Genomic DNA, 14,521 nt, shown 5'->3' with positions numbered 1-14,521 from the left:
TACAGTCCATGTGCACTTCCTCCTAAATATACACAATGAGCAAGCAGTAGTTGTAAATAATCTGCATTAAGTTGACAGTGTAAGTTTTTAGTGTTTGCAAGGGACATGAAATATTCCTAACATCTTGAAGGTCTGTTTATAGCTACGTCCAAAACCTCAAAGGCTCCCCCTTTCTTTATTCGACGTCAGTTCCGAAGGTTTTTCACTTATCTTTTAATTCATGCTCGGAAAAGTCTTCAAATTAAATAAATACAGTAAAAGCTCCACTTCAAAAATGCTGTCCTAGTGTGTCCACTAGGTGGCAGCAGCATGAAGCCTGTAATCACGAATCAATGCAAATCAAGACCCATTGGCGGGATGATCGATACAAATATCAATGTTATCGATTCTGGCGAGGTGAGAGTGATATTTTTCCAATTGTTTTTCATACTTTTTTATTTTCACAAATATCTTCTTTTGTTGCGTTAATCAGTGTTTGCTTTGGTGTAGTTATTTTTCATTATTGACTTTATTTGCCTCAACAGTATATAAATGAAAGGGAATAAGATAATTGTATTAGTGTATTTTGTTGATATTGTTACATTGTCTTATATGTCCTATTGTATGTTATATGTCCTGTGTTTTATTCCGATTCTATAAATTACAGGCAAAAATCACATAATGACTCTGTGATCTTGAAAAAAGTCAGTATCCGCCCTGTATTTACTTGATAGCAACAGCACCTCTAGGTCACAGGTGTCAAACTCCAGGCCCGCCATAAAATTTTATGCGGCTTGTGAAAGGCAAAAAGACACTTATTTTTTATGTTAATATTCTTTTAAAATATTTTTATACATTTTAATTTTAATATTAATTTAATGTTTTACATTTTTAACCTACTTATATTTTGATTACTTTAATATTTTTAAATATTTAATATTTGTTATTTTTTAAAATATACATGTATTTATATGAAGTAAAAAAAAATAAAAACTAAATAAATTCCAATTTAAAATGGATTATTAATACATGGCACCTTGACTTCTTTCAATGTAAGTTTGTTGGTAAAAAAATACAAAGTGAAAATGACAAATGTGTCATAATATCATGAGGCGATTATACATTAAAATGGTTTCCTGATCACAGGCGGCCCCTGAGGGTAGCAATAACGGCGATGTGGCCCACGGTGAAAACAAGTTTGACGCTCCTGCTCTAAGTGCTTATAAACAACGATAACCAAGAGTGTGAAGAAATGTTTAATTCCTTTGGTGTCTGCAAAAAAAAATATGCATCTCAAACAACACTACCACCGAGCACACTGTAAACAAAATTACAGCTTAAAAATTCATTAGTATGATCTTAAAATAGTAGAGGAAAGTTTCACAGTAAATAGTGCGAAAGGGAGGAGGAGAATGGAAGAGTGGAGAGGAACGGAGGCACAAATCACAGCATACACGCAACAATGAGCCCGCATGGAAGGAAACATGGTGGTGACATGTTAAACTACATTGTGTGACTTGCATAAACAACCTAAAGGTTCAGTAAACAACTTCTACAATGACAATTAAAAGAGTTACCAAAAAAGGGGAACGGGGGAGGGAGTCACACCACTTTTTTTTTTTTTTTTTCCCCCTCACTCAGAATGTTGTACAAAGTAAAACAAAGTTCATCTTAAATATCAAAGTACACACCTTCATGGGTTTGTGGAGTTATTTACTGCTATGTGTACACGCTCTCTCTTGCTGTTTTCCCTCCGTGGATCCGCACTGAGGCACTTGGAAAGAACATGATTGTGCTGCTGTGTGTTATTACAAGCGTGCCTGTACCGTTTACCACCGTGTGCTTCACCTCAAACCGCAACCGCCTTCCAAACGCATAGAAATATTTCACCAGGCGGATACGCGATAAGCTAGTTACTGATTCCAGATCAGTATGCCATCCCCTGTAATCTCTGGCGCCTGATCAAAGGCCCGATGCGGACCAGACCAGCATGGCGAGAATCCCTGCGAGGCTGCTAGGGGGGAAATGGGTTGAAGAAAGCTGCTTGTGCATTTCTAAAAAAAAAAGCATCTTCCCTTAATACACCACCATCAAACACTCAACTATAAAAAAGTGTGGAGATTACATGTACACTATGGATGCTACATCTTATTAAAGAAGAATATTCACAGTCAAACATCATTTAGTGATCCAAACAATCTAAACAAAAATAGAGAACAATTAAAAAGGGGACACCTTGCACGCACCGTACGTGACAAAATAACCTCCTTTGTCCATCAGTGGTCCCGGGGATGACGCAACACTCCAGTGTGGTGAGGAAACTGAACTCTCTGGGGTCTGTGGAGGAGTTTAAGGCAGGCTGGCGATGTCCCGCTTTGGAGGGGGGCCGTCCGGCTTGCAGGGCGCCGCGTTGGCTTTGTCCTCGAAGATCAAGACTCTGTTAAGGAAGGGAGTCAAACATGAGTGATCAATGATCAATGCTGTTAATGTTGGTCAGCTGTGGCCCCCGGGCAACACTTTGGACACATCTTTTTTGAGCAACTATTTTCCTCAGAGTTCTGTGCCATGAGATGCCACGTTGAACTCCCAATGACCAGTATGAGGGAGTGTGAGAGCGAGAACACCAAATTTAACACACCTGCTCACCAAGACCTCGTAACACTAACTGGTCATGTGACCTGTGTCGGAGAGACCCCTGGCTAGGCTGCTTCATCACCGGGTTCAACATAAACCACAGTGTGACCACGGCCTTGTCTTGTGATGCCGCTGAGGGACAAAAACCTCCTTGTAAGGCAAAACTGCAAGCGTGGCAGGCCCGTATTAGTATGGAGGAGTTAAGAGAAGAGCACAATAGTCCGGCTGTGGTGAAAAGTGTGCTGTGTCATGATGCGAGAGGGACTGGTGCCTGAAGGGGGTACAGGGAAGCAGTTACGGTCAGAAAATGATCAATCTGAGCAGCCAGAGGAAGCAAAGGAATGATTGTGCGGCGCAGGAGCTATTTGAAGCAATTTCCTTTTTTGGAGATCTTGCATGGGGGCTCTAGCGAAAGCCCCAGAGAGCAATGATCCAGATGATGAAAGACACATGAAGCACTGATGCTCACAGTTGATTCTCTGCAAACTGATGGTATTTCCTGCACTCTCACACACTTTACATCAGGGGTGTCCAAACGTTTCAATGAACTAGTGCCAGCCACTTTGACCCAATGAGCCCGAATGAAAATCACGGATACTAGACAGACGGGCGGTGTTGTATTGCGAAGGATTTTGGGCTGTTCCATAAGTTGTGGGCGGGGCATGGCAACAAGCTTTGATGATCAATCAAACAATTTGTCACTAGACTGTCAATATCAGATCTTCATGGTAGTTGGCACATACGATGAAGACGACACTTGGAAGCTGTACATAGGTCACTTCCACAATTGGTCTCAGTGCCGCCTGGTGGCAACGGGACGTGGAATGCCCTCCATCGGACGTGAACCCGGAGTTGTGTGGGGGTGCAAGGGCTAGTTCAACACTGATTGCAGCTTTCATTTTATTTTTTTCTCATATTAAGACTTTTTTCCTTTAATTTTTCAACTTTATGCCGTTTTTTCCACTTAATATTATGACTTTACAATATTCTCTTGATATTTTGTCTTTATTTTTGTAAAATTACTGACCCTTTTCCCCATTTTTACAGTTTTTTTTTTTATTTTTCTGCTTCACACATTCACTATTTTGATTGTGGAAAATGTCCTTTAAATAAAGCTTTTAGGGCAAAGGCGGTGAAAAAAGTTGAGCTTTTTTTCTGAGCTTGGTGCATTTAGGATAAGGAGATTTGCCAACTAAGCTTAGTCCGGCAGAGCTGACATGCATCTGGACCCCGAAGCAGGTCGCTTTCAAAGAGATCATCCATCACAACCGCATTTGAAAGAGCAGCACTGCGACGCCTTTTTCCAGGAAGGTGTTCTCCCCTCCATCACGGAATGATGAGTTTCGGTGTGACATTTAGTCGAGCGTCAGTTATCGCCGAGCTAATCACACGAGCTAAGAATAAGGATGGCTCCTCTATGGAGGGGTTTTGTTGCCATGGAGATTAGCCACTAAGGCGGCACGCGGGCAGTGACATCAGCGTTCAATCCCCTGCGGGCGGACGGACGACAAAATTGGCTGACAGGGCACGGCGAGTGACGCGGGCGCTCCCGTGCGTATGTCGCTAAGAGATTCACTCACAGTTTGAGTACGGCCGAGCGCTTGCCCAGCATCATCTTGACAAAGTCCCTGTAGTCCATGGTGTTGCTGCTGGTGCCGCCCGTCACCTCCATGATCATCTTCTTCAGCTCCAAGTGGGTCTTGGGAACGCCCAGCTTCTCCATCATCCGCTTCAAGCCCATCAGATCTGAGACGAGGAGAATTCAGACCGTTAGCTGGAGACACGGGCACTGGAGAGGTTGCATAGAATGATGAAATCACAAGGCAACAGGTTGCAGCAGAAATAAAAAGTATGGTACGTCACTGCGTATACATCCACGCAAATTTTGAATTTTTGAGCAACTTTTTTTCAGCCGGGTAAACCACTGCATCTATTTTACACTAGATTTTTTTCCTCTTTTTGTTTTAGTGATTCCACCACAGGAGATTACTAATTATGGCACACAGGGAAAATGTGATGAAAACCATAGAACAGGAAGTAGATTTAAAACATGATTAATTGAACATTTATTACAGACTTATTTGTGAAACAATGTATTTTAATTTTGAACAAACCAGCATCCTATCATAAATGGAATGATTGGAATGATTATGGCAAAGAAAAATGCAATGAAAACCATAGAACGGGAAGTAGATTGGAACAAATTGTACTAGACTGATTATGACAAATAACAAAAATGCGATGAAAACCATAAAACAGGAAGTAGATCTTTTATTATTATTTTTCTAATAATCGCAAACCTAAATTTGAACAAACCAGCATCCTGAAACAAATTCGAGTGGGCTGATTATAGCAAAGAATTTTTTTTTAATGAAAACCATAGAACAGGAGGTAGATTTAAAAAATAAAATAAAATAAAAATAATCATTTATTAAGGTTGTATTTTTGGAAAAAAAATTATTAAAAATTAGAATAAACCAGCATCTTGTAACAAATTATACTGGACTCACTATGGCAAAGAAGAAAAAATGTAATGAAAACCATAGAGCAGGAAGTACATAAAAAATAAATAAAAATGTAAAAATGTAAAAAGATTAAAAAAAAAACTACATAAAAATAAAAATAATAAATAAAATATAAAAAAAAAACGTTGTAAGTACATTTTTTCACATTTAGATGAATAGAATTTATTACAGTTTCATTTTTTTGGGTAAAAAAAACAACAACTTCAAAAACGGTTCCAAAGTGTTAGCGAATGTTAGCCACCCTTTCCTGCAGTTGTCTATTGTTACTCACCAATCTCGCCTTGGTCATTCAGGTCAAATTCAGCATATTTATCTGCAAAACAAACAAAAAGTGTAGATTGTAAAAAAATGCCAAGCATGTCTGCTGAAAGAAGGACACAAGCAGCTGATGCTGACAGCTGAGGATCGTGTGGAAACGGACGGCCGACCTCAGGTTGGCGTTGATTAAATTGCCGCCGCAGTGATCCTGTGCTGAACGTGAATATAATGTGATTGCTTTTGCCTGCAGTTTGCCCTTTCCCTGTGTATGGAGCACATGCCTTTCTCAACACACACACACACACACACACACACACACACACACGCAAGAAAAACCCACATAGAAAGATATAGAATACAGTATATTTGACAAACAGGAAGAAGAGTGTTTGTACATCTTTGAATCACAGATGTTCTTCCTTCTAAATGTCTCTTTCTGTGGAATGCTCCAATCGTCTAGTCACATTACACTTTCTGTGTCGCACAATGGCAGCTGTGTGTGTGTTGGTGTGCGGGACAGGACAATGCCCACCCTGTTCCTAAACTCGGGGGAGTGGGCCTCCTCGTAGGCAAGTGCGCCAGCCTGTTGATCATCTGCAGCCACAGAAAACGAGACCACCACAAGAAGCCTGCGGCATCATTTCTTTATGCTGCCAGTGCAGTGTGCCTCTTGCTCTAAGTGATCTATAAAAAGGCTGTGCTCACACTGGCACTCTTTCATCGGTTTAAATCCACCTCAGCCTCATTTGACTTGTTCTTGTTCTGACATGGTTAAAGTGGCAGGATGACTCCTGTGTGGAATGAAAGTCCGCAATGCCAGGACAGGAGGGTGAAATTTTACACCCGGCACTCACTTGGGTTGTGTTGAACGCGATTGCCACTGTCCTACAAGTACTGTCCTACAAGTACTTTGCACAGCATCTTTATCTGATGGAGGGGTCACGTGTTGCTGTGAGAAAGCATGATATCGTGTTTTGCTGAGTAAAAGGCCAAGGTGCCTGATGTGGCAATGCGGACCGCTCATTCACAGCACTGACCAGCCCCCTCCTGAAGTAAGTCCGTGAAAACACTCTTCACTAAGCGTGAGAGTGAGCGCACGTGTAGCAATGGCCTGGGTAAACTGGCAGGGTTAACTTAGTTTAGCAGCGTTTTGGGATGCCCGTGCCCGCTGACTTCGTGTCTGGCTGTCCGGCTGGACACCATACTTCCGGCCGTCAAAAAAAATAAGAGCGGCACACATCATGGAACAGTGGTCATAAAATAAAGATGTCTTAAAAAACGGCTAACATTAACTCATTCAATACCAAAGATGTATTTATACGTTCTTATAAACCCGAACGCCTGATCCCAAAAACGTCTTTTGCGGGTTTTTTTGCGCAAGTGGCAAGAAGAGGTGATGACGCAACTGCACACTAATAGATGAAAGTCACTGCAGTTTTAAGCCTTAAAGACGGCCACTAGGTGGCAGAAGTGCATTTGATAGGAGCTCGGCATGGATCATTTGCATGTACGAACACACTCCACAGCCAGGAGAAAGTGGAAGCACATGGAGGAGGGAAGCGTGCAGAAGGTTATCCATTGTAGGGAAATTTTAACGCATGCACACGCGCGCAGGTGTGCACTCGCCCAAATGTGAAAATAGTAAATAGTTGATGGTGTTACATTTGTAAATAAATTGTTATTTTGATGTAAAACAACCCTTTTTGTGTAGTTCACGTTGGTATAGTTGTGTAGGTATTTGAACTGTCACAAAAGTAAAACATTATTGTCAAAGTGAAAGTTATGCTTGAAATGTATCTTTTCACAAAAAGCTGCTTTTCTTTTAGTCAAGAAGTGATATTTTCCTGAAACTTACCTATGTTCTACTGCTGATTGCTAAAGAAAGGAAAAAGGTGGTCACAAACTTTTTTTCCTGATGGAAGACGGGAGTCTAATCTTTCTTTTGGTAGGTTCCATGTTTACCATTTTCTGCGTGCCTTGAAAAATCGGTCCAAATGGTCTAAAATGGACGCTACTGAGGGGTTGTCTTTTGAAAAATGGCTGAGATTGAATGAGTTAATAAAAAGACTGCAAATTGCATCTGCAACTCCATCTTCTTTAACCACAAGCACGGATACGATCGTATGTTGAGGATTCTGTAGCTCTGAAAATTGGGCAAAAGTGTCCAATGACGTATTGCATCAATAAATGTGAGGACAATTTATTCACCGACACAAGTAAACACACAAACTATGGTGCGAAAAGAAGTGAAAAAAAAGAAGAATTGAATAAAATGGGAAAAAACAGAATTTGGGAAGAAATTAAAGGGGTTTCCTAGCGCATGTGTGGAGGGAGCTCGGTTTACTGATATTCTTTTGGCGTGGTTGCGACCTGCAGCGACCTGTTTTGTTCGATAAAACAAGTCAACTTTCAGTTGTGGTTCCCTGATGATGAGTTAGCAACACAGTATGCAGGAAACAGCAGAAAAAACAACGTGTTTTGGTCTTTGCATAAAGAAGGCCTTAAGAGAGAAGTCATTGCAAGATTCTGTTGTTTCGCTAAGCAGCTTGATACTCCATCTATCTCATCCTAAAATGTGCAGCCGCTGTTAAACACACACACACACACACACACACACACACCAGCCTTCTGCTGTTGTGGTCTGATGCACTTACGGCTGATTTTAGTGAATAATGCACGTTGATTCCCACAAGTGGGTCACTGTAACGGCGCTGTTCTGCAAAGTTCCGCAAACAACAGGCAGCGAAAAAACACCCTGCTGCATTCCTCCCGTGCCGAACTTGGCCTTGAAAACCTCCACACAGCCTTTCCCACAGAGGGAAAACACAATGCTTAAGACAAATTGCGTGTGTGTGTGTGTGTGTGTGTGCAGTGAAAAAGAAACACCAGCACGTCCCATCACATCCCAGCAATGACTGCATCTGCTTACTTTTGAAGCCCTCCAACTTCTCTCCAAGGTCATCTTCATCCCGGTACTTCTGGTCTTCCAGGAATTCCTGCGGGTGGGGGTGGGTGTGAGGGGTGTACGGACACAGAGGGATTAAATCAACGAGGGTTACAAATATGATGACTCACGACAAGGACACTAGCTGTGGCGAGAAAGAGAGTGTGTAGAAAAAGTAGGACACCTCCAGAGGGTGTGTGTGTGTGTGTGTGTGTGTGTGGTGGTGGTGGTGGTGGTGGTGGTGGTGGTGGGGGGGGGGGACGGAAGGAGGAAAAAAAATGCCAGAAGGAATCCACACTAATGAAATGATACTGAAGCAAACCGCCATGCGTGCGCGGCGCGTCACATTTCTCATTTGACCTCCGAGTCTGCCGTGGTCTCGTGTAATTTAGTGCGATAAGGATGCCCGCCGACGGATGCTCCGCGTTGAGTCACGAGCTCCAGTCCGTACGTCTCTGCCGTGATCGTGTCATCTGCTGACATGGCTCTATGGTTATTATCACATTGTGACGCCGTGCTGCAACGCCAAAACAAGGTCAAACTAAAAGGAGGCGACTCGACAACGACATTGCCGCGATTCAGGTACCACGCCTTCCCCAACTGTGGCCTCTATTTAAAATTGGACAAAAACCTCCAGGAGACACCCAGGCCTCTCTGCAGTTTAGTAAAAGACTCCATGGGGAAATAGTGTATTTTGTATTGTGCCGTCATGCCATGTTTGGCTTGCAGTTAGCTGTACTGCTGCCAAGACGCTCGTCTAAAACACCGCAGTGTTTCTCATCAATTATTTGTGGCGGCCCGCCACTGATTCATTCTGACCGCCACAGATCAATCTGGTGCTACTTATGAAGAATTCTCCATATTTATGCACCGTCATTTTAAAACCTTTTACTTGCACCATCTAAGTGTGTGTGATGCTTTATTGATGTTTTGATGGGAATGACACGTGTTTATTTAGACTGCTAAACCAATGAGCTATTATGGCTAACCTACCTACACATACTGATTTAAGATTACAGCTTAATCGACATTATTATTAGTACTGTGATTGGTGACCCAAAAGGGGGTCACGGGTCTTTCCCTGCGCAAAGAAAATTAGGTAATGACCCGATGTCGGAGAATGCACCGCATGCTCTTTGTCTGTGGTACTCCCTTGCTACGCCAGGAGAGGAAAAAAACGATTATTAGTATGACCTTTGCTATCCCCCATCCCCTGTTTTTGCTGTTTTTCCCCAAATATTTCAAATTTCTTCTAAAATAATCTTGGTAAAATGTCTTTTTGTAGTATTATGACTTTATTCCCATGATATAACTTTTCCCCCAGCACAATTCTCCAAAAATTACAATTTTATTTTGTTTTGATTGTTTCTCATAGTACTTAAAAAACATTAAATATTTTAACTTGATGCTACTAAAATGACATTCTTTCCCTCATAATAGGACAACTTTATTCTCATAAAATTGGGATTTTTTCTCTTGTTAGAATACATTTGATTGAATACTTTGACTTTATTCTCCTAAAATTACAGCTGTTTTTTTCATGTCTTCTGCTCTTTTTAAAAATGTCCAACTATTTCAGCATTCCTCTTGTAAATGTTCTTCTGGTAATTATGACTTTATTCCCATACAATCACTTTATCCCCAACCTAATTTCACAAAAATTACACTTTATTTTGTTGTGTTTGCTTCTCATATTACTTAAAAAAAAACAACATATTTTTTCTTTAATATTTCAACTCTATGCTACCAAAATGACATTATTTTTCCCTCATAATGTGTTTATTCTCATAAAATTGCAACTTTTTTCTTGTTAGAATACAACTTTTCTGTTCATACTTTGACTTTATTCTCATAAAATTTCCGTGTCTGCTGTTTGTTTTTTTTACATTTTGCAGCCATTTCAACAACTTTTTGTAAATTTTATTGCCATTTTTGTGACTTCATTCTCGTATAACTTGACATAACTTTTTCTGCAAACTCATTTCCCAAAAATGACACCTTTGTTTTTCCATAATGTTGCAGCTTTTACAAAACAATTGCATCTTTTTTTAATGTTGCACCTTCGTGCTCCTGTTATTTTCCCCTTTAATGTTATGCTCATAAAATGATGAAATTATAAAATCATGAATTATAAAATTAGTATTTTCTCACTAGTTACAACTTTTTTCTCTTACTATTTTGACTTCATTCTTGTAACATTTTTTTTTTTCCATTTTTGCTGTCGTTTTTAGCTTTTTTTTTTTTGTTACATTACATTTTTAGACTGTGCCAGGCGGGCTGCAAATGGACCCTGGGCAGCACTTTAGACACCCCAGCTTTAACTGTAACATATTTGAGAAGTTTGAGTTGAAAAATGTCTGCATTTGGGTCGCCACTTGTCATTGCGGGGCGGTGGCGGGGCCCCACTGATATGGTATATTAGAAACATCATGTAGTCACTGTGCTAGTAGCCTATTGAATTATTCTGTGCTTTCCACTGCATTGCTTGCATTATTTTCCAGCCAGTGCACCTACCAGCTAACCACATCAGAGCATGCCTGCTGTTGCAGAGGTGGATCTTTTCTGATACCTTTATGGTTGTACAGGTGTCCAACAAGGGCGCCTTTAGTAGATAACGCACATTGTGTCCTTAACAAATGTGTCACAGAGCGGGAGCAGCGTATGGATTTACTATTATTAGAGTGAGCAGCTTAGACAGCTCAACTCCATTCATGATAGTGGTGATGATGATGATGAACACATAAAAAAACAACAACAACATAATGCCGCAAGAGGCATGCAGAGGAGTGCCCTTTGTGGGCTTTACTAGCTGGGGGGTTGATAAGAGGCACATTAAAAAAACACTTAGTGTCTTAAATCTTTGTTGCAAAATCTGTGTGGAGTTTGAACGTTCTCCCGGCCAGGGCAGCTGAGCCAATTCACTCTGGCCCGGTTTTCTGTGTGGTGTGATTGGCTGGCAACCAGTCCGGGGTGTACCCCGCACTCTCGCCCCCCAAACTCCAGTGCAACCATGAGCCGAGGACAAGCGCCATAGGAAATGTATGCGTGTAGAGAAATAAGGTAACAGGAGATGCTTGCAGACAAAGAGACGTTCCATGACCTGTTCTTCCAGTCAAAACATCTCCTCTGTGCAGGTGGAACAAGACTGTGGAGCCTTCCAACAAGTGTTAGAAGCTGCCACATGAGCCCACACACCCACGATAAATAGAAAAATCAATAAATGAGGCGGCAAGAGTGTAACATTGGTGATGAGGAGGTCGATGTGGCGCTCGTAAGCTAGGCCACTGTCAAGTGCACGGCAGCATTGCCAACACTCCCCATCATCAATCAAAACAACACTCGTACCTTGTTTATTTCCTCCAGTTTCTGCCTTTGCTGCTCCTTTAACAGCCCGAAGGCTTTCCCTCCTGAAATAAAAGACAAAAGATAACATGAACGTGATCCAGCTTGAATGGTTCTGATGCACCATTGTATAAGGCTACACAAGCGTCAAGCTAGCTGCGGGTCTAACAACAAAAACAGACAAAATAAGGGCGTTCGGCTCTCACGGTGTTCGTTTACCTTGCATGTTTTTATTCGAAGGCATTCCGGCAGCGTTTTGTCGGAGCGTGTGTGTCCAGTTGAGCGCTAAATTAACCGAGCCAAGGAGGCAAGCGTGAACCGTGCGTCTGATGCTCCAGCCTCTGCGTAAAGGCGGCCACCAGCGCCGCGGTCAAATCACTCCTAGTTATGCCTCGCTCATCCGGTACGGTCTTTTAAAATAAAAATCACACAAAGTCACAATATAACTTTCAGCCATGATACGTGAATATGAACAGTAGTGGAATGTAGTCGGTAGTGCTCTAGATCCGAATATACAAGGTTGAAAGGGACCATACTGCGGCTTTGGAAAGACACTGGCAGAATAGTCGGTCTATTGTATTTTATTTTGAAATGCGAAGTTCCTCTCATGAAAACAATGCCCCACGTCTGCCACCGTGTGGTGTTTCGACGAAACTACAGCATAGAGGAACCTCAATGACTGTAATATGAAACAATTTAAAAATAGGGCGTATTTATAAATGGACTGTACCTTAACATTTTATTTTCTCTTTGTTTTGAGGAAGTATTCTTTTAATTTACAAGAGTGATTATTTAAAGTAATCCTAGTTATTTGCTGACTATGTACGGGACATCCATCTGCTTTGTTTTACTTGCATGTTAATATTGTTCAATAAATAGAATAACAAAAGAAAAAAGTCAATAAGTATTATCTTTCTTAATTGACCACTGAGCAATGTCATTTACAAATAAAGCACAAGTTACAGTATGTATTTTGTCCACAAGATGGCGTTCGCGGATCAAGAAAAAAAACATTTGCGCTGACAAGTCAGACTTTTCCAAGCTTGACTGTGCACGTCATCAATCCAGCATCCCCAGTTGGGAGGAAAAAACGTTTCTGTTGACTTTAATGACAAAAAAGAACATTATTGTGCCGTGAAAGATTCTTCCTGTGTACAATTGATCCAATTTGACCCAATACGTCGTGTATGTGGCCACACCACAACACAATAATGTTAGGCATGATGAAGTCTTTTGTTTTTTTTTAAAGATAGTTAACCAAGTCCACCATGGCAAGTTTGAAAGCGCACTCAAAGGTCGTTGACCCCACTTTAGCGTAATAGCCGGAAAGTCCCGACTGCGTCGTTTTGGTCTCCAGGCCGGAGAATTTAAAGATGCCCTGGGAGCTTACGTCTACATCTTTCACATTCATTAATTCACGTCGCTGTGCAGCTTTGCTCTAAATAACTTATGACCCCGGCAGGACCGCGTAATCTGGCAGAGACTTCCAAGTTATCAAACGCTGACCTCGCCATGCTTTTGCTGCATTTTTGTTGGGGGGGTTTTGTGTGCTCCGACTCCAGTTTGCAAAAAGCACAGACTTGTCTTTGAATGTTGTTTTGCAAGGATATTCCTACGTGTGTGTGCGTTTGCCAAGGACAATGCTTTTGCTGGGATCAGGGGCGCAGATGTTTCTGCCCTTGGAATCCTGCCTAGCAACAAGTGACCATGAAATCGTCATGTCACATGACAAAGAAACGTCATACAAAAAAAACATCTGGTGACAATTTACTTTCATTTGTGATGCATTGAGGATTTTATTTATTTCTACGTGTGCGTGCTGCCTCTCCCTGTCCTTTCCCAACTGTTTGAGGCAGCAAAGTCCTGTGCACCTGGTTGCCAAGGAAGCCGCAATGCGACTGGCGGATGACAATGTTCTTATTCGGCTCAGGGGCACAAATGATTGTTCCCTTGGAATTCTGCCGAGCAACAAGTGACTGTCCAATCATCGTGTCACATGAAAAAAATTGCTTACAATTTAGTTTCATTTGTGTAACTTTTTGAGATTTTAAATGAAAACATTAATAGTCATGGTTCCGATTTTTTTGCAATATTCCTAAGTGTGTGCCGCCTCTCCCTGTCCTTTCTCGACTGTTTGAGGCAGTGAAGCCCTCTGCACTAGGTTGCCAAGGAAACTTCAGTATGACTGGCGAATGACAATGTTCTTGTTGGGATCAGGGGCACAAATGATTGTGCCCTTTGCATTCTGCCTAGCAACAAGTGACTGAACAATCATGTCAATTGACCAACTTCTGGTTACAATTTAGTTTTACGCTGAATTTTGTGGATTTAAAGTAGAAAGCTCGCTGGTTCCAGGGGAGGTGAATTATCCCCGGCCCTGATGTGAAAGTGAAAGTATGAAGGAAAGTACGACGTCAAAGTTTTTTAAGGTCACACAGGTAGAGAAGGAGCCGCCTTCAAATGAGTTTGAGGCACACAGCGTTGTGGGTGATAATAAGTCAGAACCACGGGGCTGAAAATGAGGCTGGAGGTGAATTGGGTCGGGGGTGAAAGGGTAATTGCATCCTTGGAGGGTGTGGGAAATATCCCCCAGGTGGGAGTCATCAGGTGGGATGAACAGCTGCAGGGAACACAGACTGGCAAAGTTTAGACCAGGGAACGAGTCTGATGAAAGTGAGCTGTGAGCGGAAAATACCGTTTAGATGGGACTCAACTTTTATGCTTGTTAAAAATGTCCACTGCAACTCTGTGTGTGTGTGTGTGTGTGTGTGTGCGTGTGTGTGTGCGTGAGAGACTTGAGACCACCAACGTAAAGTAGAGCAGCGTGGCAATTTAAAGC

The 14,521-nt window shown here is 41.7% G+C and overlaps 1 protein-coding gene across 1 annotated transcript; it reads right to left on the bottom strand.

Annotated features, from left to right (window-relative positions):
- Positions 1–1,222: 1,222 nt before the first annotated feature.
- Positions 1,223–12,059, bottom strand: aif1l (allograft inflammatory factor 1-like). Its single transcript, XM_054757283.1, has 6 exons — positions 11,902–12,059; positions 11,686–11,747; positions 8,326–8,392; positions 5,410–5,451; positions 4,194–4,359; positions 1,223–2,416 (listed from the first exon to the last, which is right to left on the bottom strand). The coding sequence occupies exons 1-6, from the start codon at positions 11,924–11,926 to the stop codon at positions 2,329–2,331; spliced, it is 450 nt and encodes a 149-aa protein (XP_054613258.1). The 5' UTR covers positions 11,927–12,059; the 3' UTR covers positions 1,223–2,328.
- Positions 12,060–14,521: the final 2,462 nt, after the last annotated feature.

This window comes from Dunckerocampus dactyliophorus, chromosome 17 (assembly GCF_027744805.1).
Source record: "Dunckerocampus dactyliophorus isolate RoL2022-P2 chromosome 17, RoL_Ddac_1.1, whole genome shotgun sequence".
NCBI classification, from domain to species: domain Eukaryota; kingdom Metazoa; phylum Chordata; class Actinopteri; order Syngnathiformes; family Syngnathidae; genus Dunckerocampus; species Dunckerocampus dactyliophorus.
This window is presented reverse-complemented; position numbering and strand designations above follow the sequence as displayed.

Bases quoted from the DNA above. Each gene is read 5' to 3' on its own strand.
- aif1l (XM_054757283.1), bottom strand. From the start codon at position 11,926: ATGCCTTCGAATAAAAACATGCAAG. The intron at 4,360-5,409 runs GTGAGTAACAAT...TCCTCGTCTCAG, and splicing joins GAATGACCAAGGCGAGATTG to ATCTGATGGGCTTGAAGCGG. The intron at 2,417-4,193 runs GTGAGTGAATCT...CTTCCTTAACAG, and splicing joins CGCTCGGCCGTACTCAAACT to AGTCTTGATCTTCGAGGACA.